The 24,476-nt window shown below is 46.7% G+C and overlaps 1 protein-coding gene across 1 annotated transcript in view; it reads left to right on the top strand.

The window, feature by feature from the left end:
• The window catches only part of lama2 (laminin, alpha 2), a 170,019-nt gene that overhangs the window by 27,161 nt on the left and 118,382 nt on the right, over positions 1-24,476 (top strand). The window contains 2 exon segments of the mRNA XM_077016596.1: positions 13,063-13,233; positions 19,400-19,512. Coding sequence (XP_076872711.1) covers positions 13,063-13,233; positions 19,400-19,512 — 284 coding nt within the window.

Genomic DNA, 24,476 nt, shown 5'->3' with positions numbered 1-24,476 from the left:
TGAAAAGCCAAAAGTGGCGTCGTCCAATCAGCGATTTCGCCGGTTTTCCCACTGGGACCTACCTTTTCCGGTTTGTTAATGTCGTTGTGTTTTTGTTAATGTCGTTGTGTTTTTGTAATTTGTAATTGTGCTTAGTTAATGTCGTTGTGTTTTTGTAATTTGTAATTGTGCTTAGTTAATGTCGTTGTGTTTTTGTAATTTGTAATTTTGCTTAGTTAATGTCGTTGTGTTTTTGTTAATGTCGTTGTGTTTTTGTCATTTGTAATTATGCTTAGTTAATATCGTTGTGGTTTGCACTTCACGGCCACCGTAACATGGGAATGTAACTAAATCCCAGCAATGCTGATCAGAAATCAGACCGACTGACTGTGCTTGGTTTGTGTGTGTGTGTGTGTGTGTGTGTGTGTGTGTGTGTGTGTGTGTGTGTGTGTGTGTGTGTGTGTGTGTGTGTGTGTGTGTCATGGCCTGCAGTTCCTGATGGGACAAAAATGGGTTAGACATGTTAAATCACGGTAAGCATGCGGTTGGCGGCTATCAACACACGCACACACACACACACACACACACACACACACACACACACACACACACACAGCATTTAACGATGACTATGTGTGGTAAATCTCACTGATCTACAGGCCTGGAGGGGTGGCAGAAAAAGAGAGAGAGAGAGAGATTAAATGAGAGGAGGAGAGACAGATGGAGGGAGAGAGGGAGTTTGAGCAGTAGTTCACCATGAAGCCAGCTGCTAGAGTCTAGAGCTGCTTTTCCAGACCGTTGTCACACTCAGCAGATGTAGACTAAATGACAGTCAGCCACGATTCTCACAAGCTGTTAGAGGACTTGTTTTAATCACCATGTGGTAGTTTTAATGTTTTAGTGGCAGGCTAAAGATCTGAATAAGGCTTTTTCACTCTCCAGTTCCTCTGGAGAACGTGTTGGTGTGTGGCTCGACTACGCAGGCGATGAGCTACATCTCCTGACACACAAAATAGATTAAAATCCGCAAATGTCATCTGGCATTAATCATTCCTCATCTAGGACTCATGTGTCAAACTACATTCTCACATTCTCCACAACTGTACATGGACTTCCCTGAGATAGTGTAAAAAGCTGATGTAGAATGCTAGTGTAGAATGCTAGTGAGCATGCCTGTCATGCCTTAAGGTAGAACTGAATGGCATGATATCATCATCTCCTCACTCTGAATTAAACCAGTGTGTGATTACCCAGGGAACCATATGTACACTTGTACTGCTTTAAGAAGAACTTGTATTGCTTTAAGAAAGATTAGAAGGGTGTCCCAATGTGAAGCAGTGTCTACCTGATAATGAAGGCTAGTAGAACTCAATTCTCTGTGCTGTCACTTAGTCGTAATTCATTCACTAGAAGTTCTGTATCACTCAACAAGAGATACTTTCTTGAATATGTCACAGTTCTAGAGCTTTTCTAGAACAATTCTTTTTCACTTTGTTCTAGACTTTTTTTTCTAGTTTTTTTTTCTTTCAAATCAGTTTGAGAGCAATAACCTGAGTTATGCCACATCTTTCATCTCATAGTTTCTCTGCATGATGTAGTTGTGCTCATGTCAATTTTTCATTGAGCATGGAGCACTTTGTCTAAATGTAATTTTCTTTCTTTTTTTTCTTTCATTGTTCTTGGTGTGTTTTTCATTGGTGTTGGTGGGGATGGAACCTGACCACATGCTACTGAACATGATCTCAGATGGGATGAGCTGGATCTCAGAGTAAAGTCATTATAGGATTCATTTGGCTGCTGCTGCCTTGAACCTCCACTGGTTGTAATGTCACTGAAGCAGTTTGTAGGAAACTCACCGTTGCTCCCTCTCCCTCTGTGCAAATGGGAATAACAGACACAGACAGAAAGGTCAAGGTATCTGGGGAGGGCACTTTCCTGTGGAACATTCTGGATGTGGTTACTGGAACCATGTTTTTACCTGTTTAATACGTCACCTGGACCAAATATGCAGTTCAGTCTGTGGAAACAGAGCAGTGAGGGGGGATTTCAGGCAGAACTTCTGTCATTTTCTTGTGTCAAATAATACCAGAGTCATGAAAAGCCACGACTACTGTCGAACCTCTTCATGTCTGTACCAGAATCAACCGCCACAGCAGAACTGATGGCAGCTGGACTCTTTGACACTGTGTCAGACTACAGCCTTGGAGGGATGAAGGCTTGCTTGTTTTTTGGCTTTTGGGGTGGAGGAGGACTACTTACGCAGTGTGATGGTTCGCAGAGCTTGGATTTGAAGAAGGCCTGCCCTGGTGTTCAGTCCAAACTGACAGCACCTTCAGATGGCCCTGGGACTGTTATTGCAGTGAGGTTGGTCTTTACAGACAGCAGGAAGGCAGGAATACAGCACTCTGTGGAGTTTATGGTGCTGGGTGGAGCAGAAAGAAACGAGGGGAGGGGATGAGAGGAGAGGTGGAGAGGAGAGTTCGGAGAAGCTCAATATCTTACTCTAAAGTCATCTGATGTGGATTCCTGGAAAACCAGTGCTTATAGTGGCAAACCTACAGCCAGTGACGTGTTAATCAGACAAAATTATTAGCAGTACATTTAGAAGGAGCCTCTTCCTCTGTATGTGTGTTTGTGTCTCTGTGTGTAGTAGTTTGTGTGTGTACTTGTGTGTTTGTGTCTCTGTGTGTAGAAGTTTGCACGTGTACTTGTGTGTTTGTCTAGCCGGACGTTACTTAACAGAGACCCTTGACCTGTATGTCTGGAGTTTTGGAGTTGAACTCAAGTTTAGACGGTGTTGAACTTGTACACTCCCAGCTACCCGCACGTAATCCCAAAACCCCGTGCTTCCTGTTTACATGAGTGTGAGGTTCCTCCATCCCCAGAGATGCTGTGATTTGGGAGTGAGTGTGTATTTGTGTGTGTGTGTGTGTGTGTGTGTGTGTGTGTGTGTGTGTGTGGTTGCACCACATTTTGTTAAACATCCCAATGACGCTTCCCTCAGAAACACCCCCCCCACGCTACAATAATCCACAAAAGACAAGAATGGCCAGCAGTGCGATCCCTCTGTGCTGACGCTTTCAGGGGCCGGAGGGCATTGCGATGTCCACACAGGGTGGCTCTGTGCAGGGCAGGCAGGCTGGACACCACCTGATTCAGCGACTATCCACTGGGTTCAAGGGGTTCAAGGCCTGCCACAGGCCGAGATAGATGGCCCTCGGGAGGAGACGTGGGACGGGATTAGAAAACGAGGCCGCATGCGTGGCGTTGAGTATCATATCCGTCTGTGATGAAGCTTTAATCACAGCTGCCTGTTAAAGGCAGATTTACTCACACTCCACGGCACAAACGCTCCTGAGCAGAGTGTGAGGTAGCTACAGCCTTGAGCTTGATAAATCTACCTGTCACACAAGCACACTGGAATATACTGGGGGGGGGGGGGGGGCATGGGGGGGGGGGAGATGAAGGGAGAGATAGCGAGAGAGAGGGATGATGGCAGAAGGTAGAGGCAGGGAGGCAAAAAGAGAAGGGGATGAAAAGAGGGAACAAAGGACAGAGAGAGGGTATAAAGTCAAAAGGAAGGAAAAGTGAAGAGGGGGAAGAAAAAGAAGAAGAGGGTGAGAGGGGAGTGAAAGGTGAGAGAGAGAGATATAGAGAGAGAACAAAATGAAAAGTGGAACAGAGAGTGGAGGAGAGTGAAGGGAAAAGAAAGAGCCCAGATAATGTGTAGAGAGAGAAAAGAGAGAGGAAAAAAACCCTGAGCTTTGGTGAAAGAGAGAAAGGAGGAAGAAAGAGAAGGAAGAGAGAGAGAGGGGAGCTGGAGTCAGAGTGCTCGTCAGCAGCAGTGGTACTGTTGAGGAGTGGGGACTTGTAACTCGTGCGTGTGCATGAATGTATAAATATCCCACTGTAGAGATTCCTCCAGCTCTACTCTGTCAGCAGACGCACGGTAACACAACACACCCCCTCCTCATCCTCACACTCACACTCCGCTCCTCTCCTTACCCGTGGTTTTGATTAAGACGTTCCGAAATACACACAGACACACAAACACACATGCGCACACTCTGCTGTTTTGATTTCTCTAGAAGCACTTTCAGAGTAACATGAGAGCGGGCAGTGTTGTAGTCAGAATGTTCCAGTCCGTTCAAACCCCCTGGGGTGTGTGTGTGTATCTGTGAGTGTGTGTGTGTGTGTGTGTGGTGTGTGTGTGTGTGTGTGTGTGTGTGTGTGTGTGTGTGTGTGTGCATCTGTGAGTGTATCTGTGAGTGTGTGTGTGTGTGTGTGTGTGTGTGTGTGTGTGTGTGTGTGTGTGTGTGTGTGTGTGTGTGTTGTTCAGTGTCTAACTTTCTCTCCCAAGCCAACAGCTTCAGTGTCCTCTCATCCTTCCTGCCTGTCATATTAATGAATGAGTGTTTTCTGAGCGAAGGATGAAATAAGAAAGAAGAAAGGAGAGAGTGGGGTGAAATGATGTCCCAAAAGTGTGTGTGTGTGTGTGTGTGTGTGTGTGTGTGTGTGTGTGTGTGTGTGTGTGTGTGTGTGTGTGTGAGGTTCACAGAGGCGAGTGAGGGGCTGAATCATGTCCCAACTGCAAATCGTGAAGGCTATTATCGTCTATTAAGGAAGTCATTCATCTTTAGGTGTCCTTAAATGCTGTTACCACGGAAACGTTCCAACGTGTCATTAAAGCTTGCAGACTTGAAGGACCTGCCCTCACACACACACACACACACACACACGGTGCCAAAGTGAACTTTATATTCCTAGTTTTCTAAATATCATTTCACACAAGCCCTCAAAGTATACTGCATGTTAAACTGAAATGGAATGAAATATGTTCAGATATACAGTATATGCAGTATATAATACACAATTTGCTTTCTGATGTTTAGAAGAGAACAAACATGAGCTTGTTGGGAACTGCAGAGTGTAGAACATCTTCATCTGGTGGGAGGCGTATAATTCTCTTCCTGTGTGTGTGTGTGTGTGTGTGTGTGTGTGTGTGTGTGTGTGTGTGTGTGATCACAATTTAAGAGAATTTATATGTATATTTTTGTCTGATAACTGTCAAACAAATATCCCGAGCACAACGTGTGTTGATACAGAGATTGCTTATTTGTGTGTGTACGCCCATGTGTGTGTGTGTGTGTGTGTGTGTGTGTGTGTGTGTGTGTGTGTGTGTGTGTGTGTGTGTGTGTGTGTGTGTGTGTGTGTGTGTGTGAGCGTACTCCTCTCTGCATGTGGAGTTGTATATTATTCTGTTGGTTCTGCTGACAGTGGTTCTGGCTGCATTGACTTAATACCCACCAGTTTAGACTAGTAATATCTGCTTATTGCATGCTGTGTGTGTGTGTGTGTGTGTGTGTGTGTGTGTGTGTGTGTGTGTGTGTGTGTGTGTGTGTGTGTGTGTGTGTGTGTGTGGTGTGTGTGTGTGATAGTTGATTGCTCTCTGTCTGGCACTCCCAGTGGTAAATCCTCATGTAGTTCTGGCTATAAATTGATTGATCTTGTTTGTGTGTAACGATATGTGTGTGGGTTGACAAATGTAGCCTCTGTCTCTCTCTCTCTTTCTCTCTCTCTCTCTCTCTGTCTCTCTCTCTCTTACCCTGTCTTTCTCTTTGTCTTTCATTTACAAACTCTCCCATTGTTGCTGTCCACCCCCCAATACACACACACACTGTAGACCAATGACCCAGTTTTTGTTATGATTAAGGGCCATGTTGGTGTGCTTTGATATTTAACACCTCTCTCTATGTATCTATCTATCTTTCTCCCTCCCTCCCTCCCTCCCTCTCTCTCTTGCTCTCTCTCTCTCTCTCTCTCTCTCTCTCCAGGCTTTAATATATACCAGTGGGATGAAAACTAAATGTCACTGAATCAATCACTGTCTCCTGTTTGACCTCTGAAGGTCATGATGAACACATGTGCGTACAGCCATGGCTCCGCCCTCTCGATGTCATGTGCTGTTTATAGCACTTAGTTGAACCTGTGTGTAAAATCACCATACTGAACATAACACCTTTATAACACTCGCAGCAGCTGAACCTGGAGAAGAGCCTCTTTGAGCCCAAGAGCTTCGGCTGCTCGAGTGATTTGTTCAGCCTGAAACGTTTTTTTTTTTTCAGCCTGATTTGATAGGGAAAAAATGTGCTTTTATTTAAACTTGCACCTTGAAAGATTTTCTCAAAGAGCATGTCAGCTAGACATCTGCGTTCTGCAGGTCTGAGAAGAAAAGAAGTTACGTTTCCTTTACAGTGTTCCAGAGAAATGTTGGGCCTTTCCATGGCCAGCCCGTCTTCATAGAACAGAGAGATGGGATGGAGAAAGAGAGACGAAAGAGACAAGACAGGCTGGAGAGAGGGGAGAGAAAGGGAGAGAGACAGAGAGAGGAGAGAGAGGGGGAGAGATAGAAAGAGGAGAAAGAGGGAGATAGGGAGAGAGAGAAGGTAACGAGGGAGAGAGGAGAGAGAGATATAAACAGGCGTTCATTTCTGTAAAAGAGAGCCTCCTCACTATGAAAGGAGCACTTTCGTGGCCAGGATGGACAGCTCACCATGAAACTCTAATTAGTTTTGATTTTGAAGAATCAGCAAAAGGAGGGTAGGAACGAGACAGTACAGATATTGATCCTCTATCAGATAAGAGAGAGAGAGAGAGAGAGAGAGAGAGAGAGAGAGAGAGAGAGAGAGAGAGAGAAGAGGAGAGAAAGGAGATAACAGGGAGAGAGGCAGAGTGGGGAGACATAAGAGTGAGAGAGGGAGAAAGCAGTCATGGACCCACACAGGCAGAGTGACTTCTAGAGAAATAAGGGAGTTGGAATGAGATTACTGCAGAGATAGAGAGAGAGATGGAGGGATGAGGAGAACAACAGCTCAGAATCCTAAGTGTCTGACTGACATTTTGCTTGAAACAAGGTTATTAAAATGCCTGCCCTAGGAAAACGGTCCTTTATGTGTTTGGCGTCTGAGAGGGAGATGATCTTAACCTTTTCATCTGGAGAGGTCTGGAACTGGCAGCATTTCCCCTGCACTTATCCTGAAGCCCTTTTGCCCTCTCAGGGTAGACGGCTAGACTTCCCACACTCCTGTGCAGCTGACGAGGCAGAACCCGACCGAAACCCACAACAATATGATATAGTCAATTATGATACTGTCATTCCTCTATATCACTGCACATACTGCATTAGTACAGAAGACAACTGTCCCTTGAGGCTTGATGGGAGGACATAGAAGCTGTTGGTATCTGATATCTTTCAGAAGTGTGTACGACTGCATGATTGGACTGTCAGACTACATACATGGCTGTGATTGGACTGGCTACTCTATAAACACTTTTGGTTGGACAGATATTTGGAAATGCATGTTATTGGCCAGAACTCTCATCAGGGCAGTCTGAGATTCAGTGATTCTAATACGGCCCACGTAATATATTACCCATAGTGCTGTGATGAAAGATTAGCCCATAGCATGTAGTCTAACTACTGCTGAGATATAACACACACACACACACACACACACACACACACACACACACACACACACACACACACACATACACACACACACACACACACACACACACGCAGAGAGAGTTACCTTTAGCTCTGTAGGAGCTAGGCTGATCACAGTAAAAGGTTAAGTAGTGAATATTCAATGAATTAAAAAAAAAAATCAGAATTGCTACGAGCTGATTAACACCTACAAGCCTTAAATGTATTCCTTAATGTGGTTTCCTTTAGACACACTCAGTATACCGTCTGCACTTTGCGTTCATGTCTGATACATTGTGCAAATATTTGGATGACTGGAAAACCATAAAAACCTGTAGATGAGCTTATAAAAAAATCTATATCAAGACGTTTTCCTCAGGAGCTGCATGTGTTTCACATTTCAATGTAGACAGAAGAATGTATGGACGACCTTGGGGTTGGCTGCAGATTACAGTGGTGGAATTTCTATGAATGATAATAGTGGTGTTGCAGAGGTGTTCAATTGGATCAGAGCTTTCATAGCTGTGCTCCGGACCTGTTTGATTGGCTCAGAGCTTTCATAGCTGTGCCCCGGACCTGTTTGATTGGCCAAGAGCTTTCATAGCTGTGCTCCGGACCTGTTTGATTGGCTCAGAGCTTTCATAGCTGTGCCCCGGATCTGTTTGATTGGCTAAGAGCTTTCAGGTTTGCAGTAGCTGTGCTGAGCTATCTGATTGGCCCAGAGTTTTCAGATTTCCGCACTCATCTGCACTCTGAAATCAAAATGAGTCTTTTCTTCAGTTAAGGCTCTGCAACTGACTTTAGATCAGTTATACAAGAGTGTGTATGCATGCATCAATTAGACACATGGGTATGTGTTTGTTCATTGATCAGTTCAACACTGTGTCTAGCTTCTCTTCATTGGTGAAGATTTCCTGCACTGCAAATGTCTATAAGGTTCCTGTCTTCTCTGCTACACGTGTCCAGCTTTATTTGTTTTGAGAAGACCCCAGACTCCTCCATAATCTTTCTGTAGATCCAGTATTGTTTTTTGTTATTCTGTACACTCCTCTAGTAACGACTCCCTGATCCAGTATTGTGTTTTTGTTATTCTGTACACTCCTCTAGTAACGACTCCCTGAGTGGACGTTACTCATGTTGGAATGTTCCGGGGGCCAGCCGTCCGCTAGGGTCTGCCAGGGTTGGACACTGGGCAGTACCAGCTCTGATGACAAGATGCCCAAGCCTCTAGATCTGCTTATATACTAGCAGTGTTTGCACGTGTTTCTCCTGTGTTTTGTCTATGTGTGTGTGGATGTGTCTAAGAAGTTTTATTTTTTCAGTTGTGTGCTCTCTCAGATGTTGTTTTGCAGAGACATCTGGCTTAGCATCTGGAAGTGATTTCAGAGAGCAGACTCTATGTTCTCTGAATCAAACCAGCCACATTCCCACACACGTACACTGTGCACACACACACACACACACACACACACACACACACACACACACACACACACACATATGTAGGCACACACACTCATATGCTCACAAGCATACAGATGTACAAACACACACACACACACACACACACACACACACACACACACACACACACACACACACACAAAGTATTATTGCATTTGTTAGGCTGATGCCAGACTGGTCCCAGGCAGGACGAGAGAGACCTGGTAGTGGGTGGAGAGACAGGATAGGCGTGGAGCCAGTAGGGGTGGAGATTGGGACAAGCAGTTCAGTCTCAGCTCAAGAGACGTCGGAGGTGGGTGGAGCAGTGAGACCACGGCACTGTAGTACAGAGCTGAACAGATGGGTACCAAACTCTCAGGAAAAAGTCAGGCCACCCGAAGTGGCCAGTCCATTGTATCGGCATTCCCAGTGCTGCTAGATTTTTATATTCTTTCTTATTGGGAGGAAACACTGTTGTAATGGTGGACGCTTCTGTCAAGAAAAGACATGGAACGGAGCAAAGCTAGAACTTACCAATAACCTAACTAAAATACCAAAACACAGGGCTTACATGTAGAGACTCAACAAAACCAAGATGCAGGTGAAATCGTTCAAGGGCGTGGAACAAAACAAGGCAGAGAAAACTAAACAAAAGGAAACCATGTCTATGTTTGAAATTGCCTACTACATACTGCATACTGCATACTGCACACACTATATAATGGCTACTGCATACCGGTCCTCGTAGTAGTACGCAACATAGTGACAAAAGCAAACCATATTACGGGGTCACGCAAATGTTTAATGCTCCACCTACTTATTTCCTACGCCAAAGATCAGCACTTCTTTTGAAATCCTGAAATGTCAGACTGTTTATCTTTTCAAAAGAAATGAGAGAAGGGGAGAAGAAATGCTGGAAAGCTTTTAAGAACTGCTACTGCTTTAATTTTGGAGTACAAAACACCTACATAGTCAGACAACTAAGAATAGTCTACCACACTTTTAGCACTACCGGTATCCATAGGGCAAAATACCAGTAGCCTAAAAAATACTAATGTTTACAGTATTTTGTGATCAGCATTCATTTGTATTAACATTCAAATTCAACCTTAATGGGGTCCATTTTGCCCTTGTGCCCGCCAACCCTTACAAACTGTGAAAAAAGACGAATGAATCAAATAAACACATTGCTTAAGTACTGCATATACTACAGTACAGTATAGTTTCAGTACTGAAAAATTACAAATTGGATGGCCTTCATTTGTGATCGATTCAGAACATGAATGTAAAGCAAAAAAATTAAAAGAAACGTTAGTTAACTCACTCATACGCCTTTTGTGCAGCGTTGTGTCGGTAAATAAAGCCTTGTTGGAGGATTGGCAAGCCAAATGTGACTCAGTGTCATGGACTGTACCAATAAGTTATTATTGCTATTGGTAATTAATTATCCTGACAATAGCCTTAGTTAACAGGCTTTAAAGCTAGTTAGGGACTGCTAAAAATGGTTCAAGGATTATTAGCTAGCTACTGGTTAGTAGATTTTCTCATTTTAAAACAGAGTATGAGATATGAGATATGATATGAAAGTATACATATATGCGCTATCTCTCTCCGCTTTGGCATATACCAGGGGTGCCCATTACGTCGATCGTGATCTACTGGTCGATCGCGAAGGAAGTGTGGGAAGATTGCATGACATTAAAAAGTAGTGTATGAATGACAGGCTTTTGTCCATCTGCACTGACGGTTGTATTTTGATTGTCATACATGGTAGCCAATGTGACGTCTAGGGTTTGACAAGCCCCCCCCCCCCCCCCCCCCCCCCCCCCCCGTCAACGATCATCATGCCGCTAAAAAATAAATAGGTAGATCTTTCTACTTGGTCATCTTATAAGTAGATCGCAAGCTGAAAACTTGTGGGCACCCCTGGCATATACCATGTCTCTCTTTTCTTTTTTTTTTACAGATTGGATGTCGAAAGTTCCTGTCTTACATGACAGGATTCAGTACGCCAGGAAGATAGCTCTGCTCACATACTGGAATATTTAGAGGAAGTAGTACATCTGAAATCAAAATAAGAAATCAAAAATGATTTCATGGTGTCGGTGCCCACAGGGATTTAAGGACAACTGTACAGCCTTTCTGTATGTTGGTTTAATTAGGACGTGTTAAAGCTTAAAAAGGTGTGCAATGTTTTTTAAGATTAATGATTTAATTTTATTTAAAAATTCTCAATTATATCTGTTCATTATAGATCAATTATTAGACCTATTCTACACATACTATCATTTTGATTTTGCTTGTGTATGGATAGATAGTTTGATTGATTGGTAGATTGATTCTCCTATTCAAGTTGGCTAATGCTACCTGGCTAGCTGGCTAACAACAGGGATATTACCAACAGATAGACTACACAAGATAAATAATGTAAAATGTTTTATAAAATTTGTAAAATGTAAAAGAATGTTGTATTCGAGCTAACATTACTGATCACATGCCAATGGCTTAGCTACCTTAGCATAGCTAAGATATCCAACAGAATCTAGCTGAATCTTCTTGTATTTTCAACACTAAATAACTTAATTGTGACGCGGGAGGCGGCAGACGGACGAGACACGGAATCCGCTGGTTTCACTCACGTTTGCTTTTATTCTTTACACGTATTACGCAATAGCGCACAAGGAACATCAAACACAGACTTGGTACGTGTAGACTTAGACAACGACGAGCACAGGACACTGCGCGAGCACACATTAAATAGACAGACCACATTAGCCCCACGTGATTATGAGACGATTCACAGGTGAGACACATTATTCACACGACATAGCCCTCACCACGGAGTTCCACTGACGCAGACAAAGCACGTGGACAACGTATACACACGCCCAAAAGGGAGGGGCCGGGGTCCTCAACGTGACATTAATAAAAAAATAGCTGACCAACCATAACTAAATAGTAAATGCCATTCTTAAAATGGCAGGACTAAATTAATGATATTATGGAGAAAATTCAGCAGAAAAAAAAGAATTTATCTGAAAGTTTAAAGAAACGAATGAATACGAAACATAAAAGTTTAAACGGGAACAAAAGAAAGCCAAAAAAGAAAGAAAAGAAGAAAGACAACAAGACAGGCTGATAAAGAGCATAATAAACCATATCTAGTGGGGGCTCAGTATGAATCAAAAGTTTAATCTGATAGGTTATATGATGAAAACAAAATTCATTGGTCAGGACTAATCTGGGGTCTTCCTCCACCCTCATACTCCACATCCTCAATTTGATTATAAATGTAAATAATTATGAATAATTAACTGTAAAATATTGTGGCGAAGTAGCGAGAGTCGGGAAAATTGCTCATAGTGCTTGCTTTATTGAACTGGCTCAAGACAGACAACACTCTTTGAAATAAACTGTATCCCCAAGGGCCCTCACCCTTAGAATTAAGCTAGCCTCATAAACACGAACATAGATCACCCTAATGGTGACCGAACAGGCTCTTAGTGAGCATTCTGGGAGCATGAATGCCCCGCCCCCTAATTACCAGTGTTACCGCTGTAAACACGACGCTACAATATAAATAATTAGACAATCATATTTGATCATGAGAAACCCTAAACTGTAAAGGGTGTGGTTGAGAAACCCTCATCCATGTACTACTGATATAATGAGTCTGTTTGGGGGACAGGATGGGACATGACCAGATGTCATCAGCTCTTTCCTGGAGTTCCAGATCTGGAATCTCCACTTGGTTTCAAGACCCTGCAGAGCTTCCTCCTCTTGTGGGAGCTGAAGTTCCTGGACCACCTCGAAAGAGTCAGCTCCTCGCTGTTATTATAGGTTTTTACTCCGAGCACGCCGATTTAGAAACCTGCTCATAAAGCTAAGGTGTAAAGATGAATGGACTCCATTCCACTTTTAGATCACTGCTCTGTGGCTGTCACGGCTCATAATTCTTTACAGCTCAAGTTGCTTTTGTGTATATTTGTTGGTATTATCAGTGATAAATGAAACATGCTGGTATACAGATATTAGCCTGAGTGATTCAGGGTGTTTCCAGTGCCTGCCTGAACATTAGGCTGTTTGTGAACGCTGCATGTGTGTTGATGCCTGTGTGTTTAATGCCTGTGTCTTAACGGCTGTGTGTGCAGGTTTGTTTCCAGCTGTGCTGAACCTAGCCTCTATGGCCAAGATCACTGCTAATGCCACATGTGGAGAGGAGAAGGAGGAGATGTACTGTAAGCTGGTGGAGCACGTGCCCGGCCAGCCTGTCCGCAATCCACAGTGCAGAGTGTGTAACCTGCAGAGTGACAATCCACATGGTAAATATACACATGCACACAGACTCACACACACACACACACACGCACATGCAAACACAGACTTGTACACATGTGCACATGTAATCACTCACACAAACACATACTAAGACACACACACACACACACACACACACACACAAACACATGTATGAATGCTGCATTGAATTCACATGAAGATACACATTTGGAATGCACATAGATACGTATGAATTCAGATTTGCTCAACATTCATAGACAGACACACCCACACACACACACACACACACACACACACACACACACACACATATGCTCATACAAAGGCACTGAGATCAAGCAGTGTGTGTAATCAATTTGTGATGCTATCATCAAAGCCCATTTCAGTTTATGAATCCATGCATTCCAAAATCAATGGCTATTATATACACTTACCCTCACTGACACACACACACACACACACACACACACACACACACACACACACACACACACACACACACACACACACACACACACACACACACACACACACACACACACAAATATGCTCAATCACTCTCTTCCTCTCTCTTTCTTTCACACACATGCACAAACAAACACACACACACCCTCTCTCTCTCACACAGACACAAACAGGCCCACTTTATCTGATTCTGTTTCACCCACACACACACATACACACACAGACACACTACTATGCAGTTTCTCACACAGACATACTGAGGAGATATGGAGACTTATGTGCTGTACTGTACATATGGGGCATATGAATGCCCTACCCTGCACAATACCCATACACACACACACACACACACACACACACACACACACACACACACACACACACACACACACACACACACACACACACATATTAAACGTGCAGTCAGCCCTCAGCCAATCAGTCTCTCCTCACTGTGAAATTCACCTCTTCGGACTACAACACTCCAAACACCCCAGAGTTTCTCTTCGAGCAGCGGCCCTCAAGCAGTGAGCATGAATCAGTCTCAGCCCCCGTGAGGGATGGAGGCGAGAGGAAGCTCTGAATGTCGGCCCACCTGCGGCTGGCAGTGCTGACAGAGGGGGCGCTGGTGAGCAGGCTCTGCTCCTCGGGGCGTTCATGCACCTGACACAGCACAGCCTCTGGGTGTGAACCAGCACACACCACCATGTGCGTGACCTGAAAGACGACCCTGACCCAGAGGACGCCCCATCCCAGTGATTGACACAGCTGCACTGCCACGGCGCCCCCCAGAGGAAGCCGAGGGCGTACGTTAGCCTGGCCCTGTGTGCTGTTCACACCATCACTGTCATCTGTCTTATAAGTGAACCTGCAGTTGCTGGACAGTGAGACTGATAGGACTTGCTGTTGTATTATTGACTGAATTTGGCTTGTATTGCCTGGTAAAAACACAAGAGAAACCCCATACACCTAGCTGAGCCTAGTCCATTTACAAGGATCAACCTAAACTCTCCTGGCATAGCCTGTCGAGCTTGGACATTTACAAGAATCAACTCTGGGTGTGTTTTCCATGCATGGAGCACCAGGATCTTCTGATAGGAACAACAAGAAAGGTGGATGTTCACCACATGGTGAAATGCTTATAAAAAGGTTCTCCATAACCTCATCGGTCAGTTCAGCCAGACTGTACAGGTGCCAAGAACACCCCTCCTCTATAACAGTCATGTCCACTGGGGACACCCTTGTTCTACAACACAGTCATGTCCACAGGGGACACCCCACCTCTATAACACAGTCATGTCCACAGGGGACACCCCACCTCCACAACATATTCATGTCCACTGGGGACACCCTTGTTCTACAACACAGTCATGTCCATAGGGGACACCCCTCCTCTACAACACAGTCATGTCCATAGGGGACACCCCTCCTCTACAACACAGTCATGTCCATAGGGGACAGCATTACTGCCTCTAAAAGCCACGACATTCTATTGGATAAATAAACCTGTTCAACAAGCTCTTCTTTATTTAGACTCAAAAACATTTCCTTCAGAAAACCACCACAGCAGAATTGAGTCTCTAACATTCTGAAACTAGAGAATCTAAAGTTTGGAAGGGATTGAATATACACACCATTACTGTTTTATATTTTAATGAATAGATCACTTGTTAATTATGGTTACAGATTATTGTTTAACTTAACTGAGACTGACCACTTAAGACTAAATTAATAAACTATAATTCTGAGTATAGTCAGTATTGTAATGTACTGACTGAAATGACCCTTAGTGTTAACACCCTTAGTGTTATATAATAATTAGTAATAACAATTAGTGTTGCCTGTCCTGACACTACAACATACACACTTTTCTATTAATTGTTTACTGGTTATGGTTTGATGTATAATGTTTGCAATTTATTGTCTACTGTTTATTGTTACCTGTTTACTGTTATTGTATTCTTCATCCCTTGTTTTCACTCTTAATTATTTTAGATCGGTTTGCCTTTTTAATTAAAATGTGAATAGAGCCTAGATATTATAAAGCTCTGTCCCTGTCTCTTTCTCTCTCTGCGCACACACACACACACACACACACACACACACACACACACACACACACACGCTCACACCGCAAGTAATGAATCAGACATGATGTCTTAGATCCCCTTGTTCAAACAGCAGCGCTCTGAAGTCCTCCCACAGTGCTCTCATCCTCCTGCATGGAACAGAACAATTATGCTAACACCTGATTAGGTGAAATTACAGAGAGAGAGAGAGGAAGGGAGAGAGAGATAGCAAAATGGAGGGAGAGAGAGAGAGGAAGGGAGAGAGAGACAGCAAGATGAAGAGAGAGGGAGGGAGAGAGAGAGAGGGAGAGGGAGAGAGATGACTGTTAACCAGCTTAATAGATGAAACCAAAATCTTCCTCATAAATTAAAAATAGAATCTATCCTTAGGAAATCTATCTATCCTTTAATTTCCTTTTTTTGCACCCCTGATTAATACATGAGTGGTAACAAGGCAGGAGGGAGGAGGTGTTTGGGAGAGGTGAGAAGGGAGGAGGTGTTTGGGAGAGGTGAGGAGGGAGGAGGTGTTTGGGAGAGGTAAGGAGGGAGGAGGTGTTTGGGAGAGGTGATGAGGGAGGAGGTGTTTGGGAGATGTGATGAGGAAGGAGGTGTTTGGGAGAGGTGATGAGGGAGGAGGTGTTTGGGAGAGGTGATGAGGGAGGAGGTGTTTGGGAGATGTGATGAGGAAGGAGGTGTTTGGGAGAGGTGAGGAGGGAGGAGGTGTTTGGGAGAGGTGATGAGGGAGGAGGTGTTTGGGAGAGGTGATGAGGGAGGGGGTGTTTGGGAGAGGTGAGGAGGGATGGGGGGTTTGGGAGAGGTGATGAGGGAGGAGGTGTTTGGGAGAGGTGATGAGGGAGGAGGTGTTTGGGAGAGGTGATGAAGGAGGAGGTGTTTGGGAGAGGTGATGAGGGAGGAGGTGTTTGGGAGAGGTGAGGAGGGAGGAGGTGTTTGGGAGAGGTGATGAGGGAGGAGGTGTTTGGGAGAGGTGATGAGGGAGGAGGTGTTTGGGAGAGGTGAGGAGGGAGGAGGTGTTTGGGAGAGGTGATGAGGGAGGAGGTGTTTGGGAGAGGTGATGAGGGAGGGGGTGTTTGGGAGAGGTGAGGAGGGAGGGGGTGTTTGGGAGAGGTGATGAGGGAGGAGGTGTTTGGGAGAGGTGAGGAGGGAGGAGGTGTTTGGGAGAGGTGATGAGGGAGGAGGTGTTTGGGAGAGGTGAGGAGGGAGGAGGTGTTTGGGAGAGGTGATGAGGGAGGAGGTGTTTGGGAGAGGTGATGAAGGAGGAGGTGTTTGGGAGAGGTGAGGAGGGAGGAGGTGTTTGGGAGAGGTGATGAGGGAGGTGTTTGGGAGAGGTGATGAGGGAGGAGGTGTTTGGGAGAGGTGATGAGGAAGGAGGGGTTTGGGAGAGGTGATGAGGGAGGAGGTGTTTGGGAGAGGTGAGGAGGGAGGAGGTGTTTGGGAGAGGTGAGGAGGGAGGAGGTGTTTGGGAGAGGTGAGGAGGGAGGAGGTGTTTGGGAGAGGTGAGGAGGGAGGAGGTGTTTGGGAGAGGTGATGAGGGAGGAGGTGTTTGGGAGAGGTGAGGAGGGAGGAGGTGTTTGGGAGAGGTGATGAGGGAGGAGGTGTTTGGGAGAGGTGAGGAGGGAGGGGTTGTTTGGGAGAGGTGAGGAGGGAGGGGGTGTTTGGGAGAGGTGAGGAGGGAGGAGGTGTTTGGGAGAGGTGAGGAGGGAGGAGGTGTTTGGGAGAGGTGATGAGGGAGGAGGGGTTTGGGAGAGGTGATGAGGGAGGAGGTGTTTGGGAGAGGTGATGAGGGAGGGGGTGTTTGGGAGAGGTGATGAGGGAGGAGGTGTTTGGGAGAGGTGAGGAGGGAGGGGGTGTTTGGGAGAGGTGAGGAGGGAGGAGGTGTTTGGGAGAGGTGAGGAGGGAGGAGGTGTTTGGGAGAGGTGATGAGGGAGGAGGTGTTTGGGAGAGGTGATGAGGGAGGGGGTGTTTGGGAGAGGTGAGGAGGGAGGAGGTGTTTGGGAGAGGTGATGAGGGAGGAGGTGTTTGGGAGAGGTGAGGAGGGAGGGGGTGTTTGGGAGAGGTGATGAGGGAGGAGGTGTTTGGGAGAGGTGAGGAGGGAGGGGGTGTTTGGGAGAGGTGATGAGGGAGGAGGTGTTTGGGGGAGGGAGGAGGTGTTTGGGAGAGGTGATGAGGGAGGGGGTGTTTGGGAGAGGTGATGAGGGAGGAGGTGTTTGGGGGAGGGAGGAGGTGTTTGGGAGAGGTGATGAGGGAGGGGGTGTTTGGGAGAGGTGATGAGGGAGGGGGTGTTTGGGAGAGGTGATGAGGGAGGAGGTGTTTGGGAGAGGTGATGAGGGAGGAGGTGTTTGGGAGAGGTGATGAGGGAGGAGGTGTTTGGGAGAGGTGATGAGGGAGGAGGTGTTTGGGAGAGGTGAGGAGGGAGGAGGTGTTTGGGAGAGGTGATGAGGGAGGAGGTGTTTGGGAGAGGTGAGGAGGGAGGAGGTGTTTGGGAGTGTATTTGTTTTTGTAGGGCTCTTATGGCACTGGGACAAATGTTTCGATATCACCAACATAAAACTTCCCCTTTCCGTCAGACACTTTTATCTAGAGACAAACTGCACTAAAGTCTTTGTCTTCATGAAGCATGTTGTTGTCAAGAGGGTGAAATATCTGTCATGCTGTTCCTATGTCTTCCTATGTGTAATCATTGGAAGTCTCTAGGATAGTATTTTTCATTCAAACAGGTTTATTTGGCTTGTCAGTTATTTCATAAAACACTGGTTATAACTGGTTATAACGTTTTTACGTTTTACTTTTTCGTTATAACTTTTGCCGTTTGACTAATGTGACTAGGGTAATGTGAAAGGAAGTTCATTCAAACTATCACTTGCGCCAAAGGGATTAAACGTAATGAACACCCAAAAGTAAATATAATGTATTGAAGAACACCCAGTAGAAAATCTAAAGTACTGAGCACCCCATAGATTTTGTCTTGGTTGTCAACTTTCCCTAACCTCTTTAGGAATGCTTATTAGATTTTCTTTGTAATGGACAGAGGTTCTGAGGTGCTGCTACGGGTTTGAACCCTGTTTTCACATCTAAGCTGCAGATTTTATGAGGCAGGGTCAAACTCCGCCTTATTACCCAGAATAACAAGCGCCTGTGGCGATGAAGAAGGATTTGGAGCCTTCAAAATACCAGAGATGTTGATAAAAGTGCCATTTTCCCTCAATTTTCCTAAGCCTCAAACACAGACCCCTCCCCCTCACCCCACCCCCTGAACCCCCACCCGCTGCCCCGCCCTCCTCTGCCATGAAAGGCAGTGTGATGTTACTTCATCTCATGAAACAGCTCACACAACATTGTTCCTGTTGATGGCCTCTCTCCCTCCCTCCCTATCTCTCTCTCTCTCTCTCTCTCTCTCTTGCTGTCTCGCTCTCTCTCTTTCTCTCTCTCATTCAGTGCTTTCAGATCTGTGATAAGTGTCTCTGACTCGCCTCTCAAAAGGTCACAGTGATATTATTCTGAAGTAGCATTAGTCTCTAACACCTCTCCGGAAAGCTCAGTAACAGCTAATCGCCAAGCAGCTGCTCTTACTCTTGTCCTTTTAACTTGTGTCCTTTGTCCTCATGTCCTTTCCTGGTGTGTGTGGTTTGACTTCCAGAGCGTCACCCCATCGAGTATGCCATCGACGGGACCAACAGGTGGTGGCAGAGTCCCAGCATCATGAACGGAATGGTCTACCACTACATCACCGTCACTCTGGACCTGCAGCAGGTACCTGCACCACCCACACCTGAACACACAGCCCTGAACACTCAGCCCTGAACCCCACAGAGCTATGAACACACAGCCCTGAACACAGTCCTGTAAACACAGTCCTGTACACACAGCCCTGAACACCCAGACCTGAACACCCAGACCTGAACACCCAGACCTGAACACCCAGACCTGAACACACAGCCCTGAACCACATCCTGCCATGAACACCCACCCCTGAACACACAGGTCTGAACACACAGCCCTGAACCCCACCCTGCCATGAACACACACCCCTGAACACACAGGTCTGAACACAGTCCAGTACACACAGTACTCTACACACAGCCCTGAACATTTAGCTTCGATCAAACAGCTTCCAGACAATTCCAGACAGTCTACGTCTTACTGGGCAGGCTGACTTCTGTGGGACAGGGGCTACTGTGGGACGGGGTACTGTGGGACAGGGGATACTGTGGGACAGAGGGTACTGTGGGACAGGGGGTACTGTGGGACAGGGGGTACTGTGGGACAGAGGGTACTGTGGGACAGGGGGAACTGTGGGACAGGGGGTACTGTGGGACAGAGGGTACTGTGGGACAGGGGGAACTGTGGGACAGAGGGTACTGTGGGAAAGGGTACTGTGGGACAGGGGGGTACTGTGGGACAGGGGCTACTGTGGGACAGGGTACTGTGGGATAGAAAGTACTGTCATACAGGCTGTACTGGGACAGGGTACTGTGGGACAGGGGGAACTGTGGGACGGGGTACTTTGGGACAGAGAGTACTGTCATACAGGGTGTACTGGGACAGGGGCTACTGTGGGACGGGGTACTGTGGGACAGGGGCAACTGTGGGACAGAGGGTACTGTGGGATGGGGGAACTGTGGGACATGGGGGAACTGTGGGACAGGGGGAACTGGGACAGGGTACTGTGGGACGGGGTACTGTGAGACGGGGTACTGTGGGACAGGGTACTGTGGGATAGAGAGTACTGTCATACAGGCTGTACTGGGACAGGGTACTGTGGGACAGGGGGAACTGTGGGACAGGGTACTGTGGGACAGAGGGTACTGTGGGACAGGGTACTGTGGGACGGGGGTACTGTGGGACAGGGTACTGTGGGACAGGGGCTACTGTGGGATGGGGTACTGTGGGACAGGGGCAACTGTGGGACAGAGGGTACTGTGGGATGGGGGAACTGTGGGACATGGGGGAACTGTGGGACAGGGGGAACTGGGACAGGGTACTGTGGGACGGGGTACTGTGAGACGGGGGTACTGTGGGACAGGGTACTGTGGGATAGAGAGTACTGTCATACAGGCTGTACTGGGACAGGGTACTGTGGGACAGGGGGAACTGTGGGACAGGGTACTGTGGGACAGAGGGTACTGTGGGACAGGGTACTGTGGGACAGAGGGTACTGTGGGACAGGGGGTACTGTGGGACAGGGGGTACTGTGGGACAGGGGGAACTGGGACAGGGTACTGTGGGACGGGGTACTGTGGGACAAGGTACTGTGGGATAGAAAGTACCGTCATACAGGCCGTACTGGGACAGGGTACTGTGGGACAGGGGGAACTGTGGGACGGGGTACTTTGGGACAGAGAGTACTGTCATACAGGGTGTACTGGGACAGGGTACTGTGGGACAGGGGCTACTGTGGGACGGGGGTACTGTGGGACAGGGGCAACTGTGGGACAGAGGGTACTGTGGGATGGGGGAACTGTGGGACATGGGGGAACTGTGGGACAGGGGGAACTGGGACAGGGTACTGTGGGACGGGGTACTGTGAGACGGGGTACTGTGGGACAGGGTACTGTGGGATAGAGAGTACTGTCATACAGGCTGTACTGGGACAGGGTACTGTGGGACAGGGGGAACTGTGGGACAGGGTACTGTGGGACAGAGGGTACTGTTGGACAGGGTACTGTGGGACAGAGGGTACTGTGGGACAGGGGGTACTGTGGGACAGGGGGTACTGTGGGACAGGGGGAACTGGGACAGGGTACTGTGGGACGGGGTACTGTGGGACAAGGTACTGTGGGATAGAAAGTACCGTCATACAGGCCGTACTGGGACAGGGTACTGTGGGACAGGGGGAACTGTGGGACGGGGTACTTTGGGACAGAGAGTACTGTCATACAGGGTGTACTGGGACAGGGTACTGTGGGACAGGGGCTACTGTGGGACGGGGTACTGTGGGACAGGGGCAACTGTGGGACAGAGGGTACTGTGGGATGGGGGAACTGTGGGACATGGGGGAACTGTGGGACAGGGGGAACTGGGACAGGGTACTGTGGGACGGGGTACTGTGGGACAGGGTACTGTGGGATAGAGAGTACTGTCATACAGGCTGTACTGGGACAGGGTACTGTGGGACAGGGGGAACTGTGGGACAGAGGGTACTGTGGGACAGGGTACTGTGGGACAGGGGGTACTGTGGGACAGGGTACTGTGGGACAGGGGGTACTGTGGGACAGGGGATACTGTGGGACAGAGGGTACTGTGGGACAGAGGGTACTGGCAGACGTGTGTTGGGGATGGAAAGTGTACGGGGGAGGGGAGATGTGTAATGGTGTCAATGATCCATTCTTTGTCCCACCAGCAAAGGGTGTTTTATTGTTGTTGTTACTGTGTTACTTTTACTTAGTACTGTGAGATATGCACTGTTGTGAGGGAGATTCACTATGTCCAGTATGTGAGGATGAGAGATTCACTGTGTTCAGTATGTGAGGTATAGAGACGCGCAGTGTTCAGTAGGTGAGGCTGAGAGATTCACTGTGTTCAGTATGTGAGGATGAGAGATTCACTGTGTTCAGTATGTGAGGTATAGAGACGCACAGTGTTCAGTAGGTGAGGCTGAGAGATTCACTGTGTTCAGTATGTGAGGATGAGAGATTCACTGTGTTCAGTATGTGAGGTATAGAGACGCACAGTGTTCAGTAGGTGAGGCTGAGAGATTCACTGTGTTCAGTATGTGAGGCTGAGAGATTCACTGTGTTCAGTATGTGAGGCTGAGAGATTCACTGTGTTCAGTATGTGAGGTATAGAGACGCACAGTGTTCAGTAGGTGAGGCTGAGAGATTCACTGTGTTCAGTATGTGAGGCTGAGAGATTCACTCTTTATCCATGTTTCCTTTTTACTTAAAGAACAAAATGATTTTCTACTTTTCAGTGGTTATGGTTAGAATTTATAAATGATTGATAAATATGGTAACACCAAACAGTGAGTGTGTCACCTGTCTGAGTGTGTTGTGTGTTCAAGGTGTGTCTAGTGTCTCCTGTGTGTTTTATTTTCTCTCAGTGTGTTGTCTGCATGAGTTTCCTTGAGTTGTGTGCCTCTGCCTGTTTCTGACACGTGTTTGAATGTGTCCTGTGCAGACGCTGTAACCACATGTGTTTGATCAGAGGAAGGTTTCCTGCCTGCTCCAGTGTGGGAATGATTAGGGAGTTCAGCTCACCCCTCTCTAACCCCTCTATGAGAGTTGCAGGACCATCTGGCGTGTTGCACGCCTAGTTGGAAGCTTCCGGAACGCGGCCCAAACCCACTGCTGCATTTTCTAAGCGAGAGTGTACTAGACGTTCAAAGACGTGAGCCTGCTAGCGCCAGCCCGATGTGGCCCAAAGGCGTGTTGTCTCATTTACGAAAAGTCAACTGCCAACTCCTGATTGGCCGTTATACTCGTATCTCAATCAGAGGTGACCTTTAACCTTTAATATTAAATCTTTAATGGCGTGCCCAGGGCCATGCTCAGGTTTAAGGTCTTCACCACTGAAATATCACAATCATCATAGTCAGGATGCTAAATCACTCCCTAATCTCTTTATGAAATGAAAAAATGAAATGTGCCATATTTTGTCAATTGTGATTTTTTACACCCCAATCGAAATTTGTCCTCCGCTTTTAACCCATCTGTGCAGTCAGAACACACACACACACTAGTGATTACTAGGGGGCTGTGGATCACACATGCCCAGAGCGGTGGGCAGCCCTAGCCCGGCGCCCGGGGAGCAGTTGGGGTTAGGTGCCTTGCTCAAGGGCACCTCAGTCATGGCCTGTCTGGGATCCACCGTGTTCCAGCTTTCTGAAGCACTTGTCTGGAATCGTTTGGGGTTTTTGCCTTCTGGAGGTCAGGTGCCTGGAAATATGACCAACCAGGAGTTCCTATTTTGTATTTTTTGTTTTTTTTGTTGTTGTTGTTTGTTTAGTTCTGCGGTCTTTAGTAAGACTGAGAAGAGAGTAGACTTGAAAGTTCGGACTAGTACAACTTCCAGGCCCCTCCCCCTCCATCTGCTCTGTGCTCCAGCCCCTCCAGCCCCTCCCCCTCCATCTGCTCTGTGCTCCAGCCCCTCCTCCAGCCCCTCCAGCTCCTCCCCCCTCTGCCGCGCTAATCAGTAGCCTTAGCATCAGAACCAAGCCAACGTTAGCCTGACAACTTCACTTTCAAATGAGAAATGCGCTGTAATAGTTATATGTTTTTGTTTTGTTTTTTATAAATCGAAAACACACAGAAATCTGGTTAGCTCAGCATCAGTTTTTATTTGTTTTAGGTAAGATACCTATCCAGCTGGTTGACCCTTTCCACCTCAGAAAAGCTTTTCCAATCATTTTTATATCTCAGGTCTAATTCTTTCTTTTTAGCTTGTTTTTCTTTGCTTGTCATTGACGGCGGTGGCTTTTCTGCCCCTTTTGCAAAGTCCTTGAAGCCGATCACCAATTGCACTTGACCAAGTGAGAGCATGCGTATAATTAGCAGTGATTGACACCTAGCCACACACTCATCCTGGCTCTGATTGGTTGTTTTGACTCAAGTGTGGTGGATTCATTCAAATGGCAGTAGTGTCCTACTGTCAGGGCAATTTGCATTCTACATGTTTGGCAAATGTTCATGACCAGTGATGTCAATTTTACGCCTGTTACAGAGGTAGACAAATGTAAGAGTTTTGCCCAAGGACTCTTAATGGTAAAGAATAGATCA

The sequence above is a fragment of the Brachyhypopomus gauderio genome, chromosome 9 (genome assembly GCF_052324685.1).
Source record: "Brachyhypopomus gauderio isolate BG-103 chromosome 9, BGAUD_0.2, whole genome shotgun sequence".
In the NCBI taxonomy this organism is placed as follows: domain Eukaryota; kingdom Metazoa; phylum Chordata; class Actinopteri; order Gymnotiformes; family Hypopomidae; genus Brachyhypopomus; species Brachyhypopomus gauderio.
Note: the sequence above shows the minus strand (reverse complement) of the source record. Positions and strands in the feature narration are given on the sequence as shown.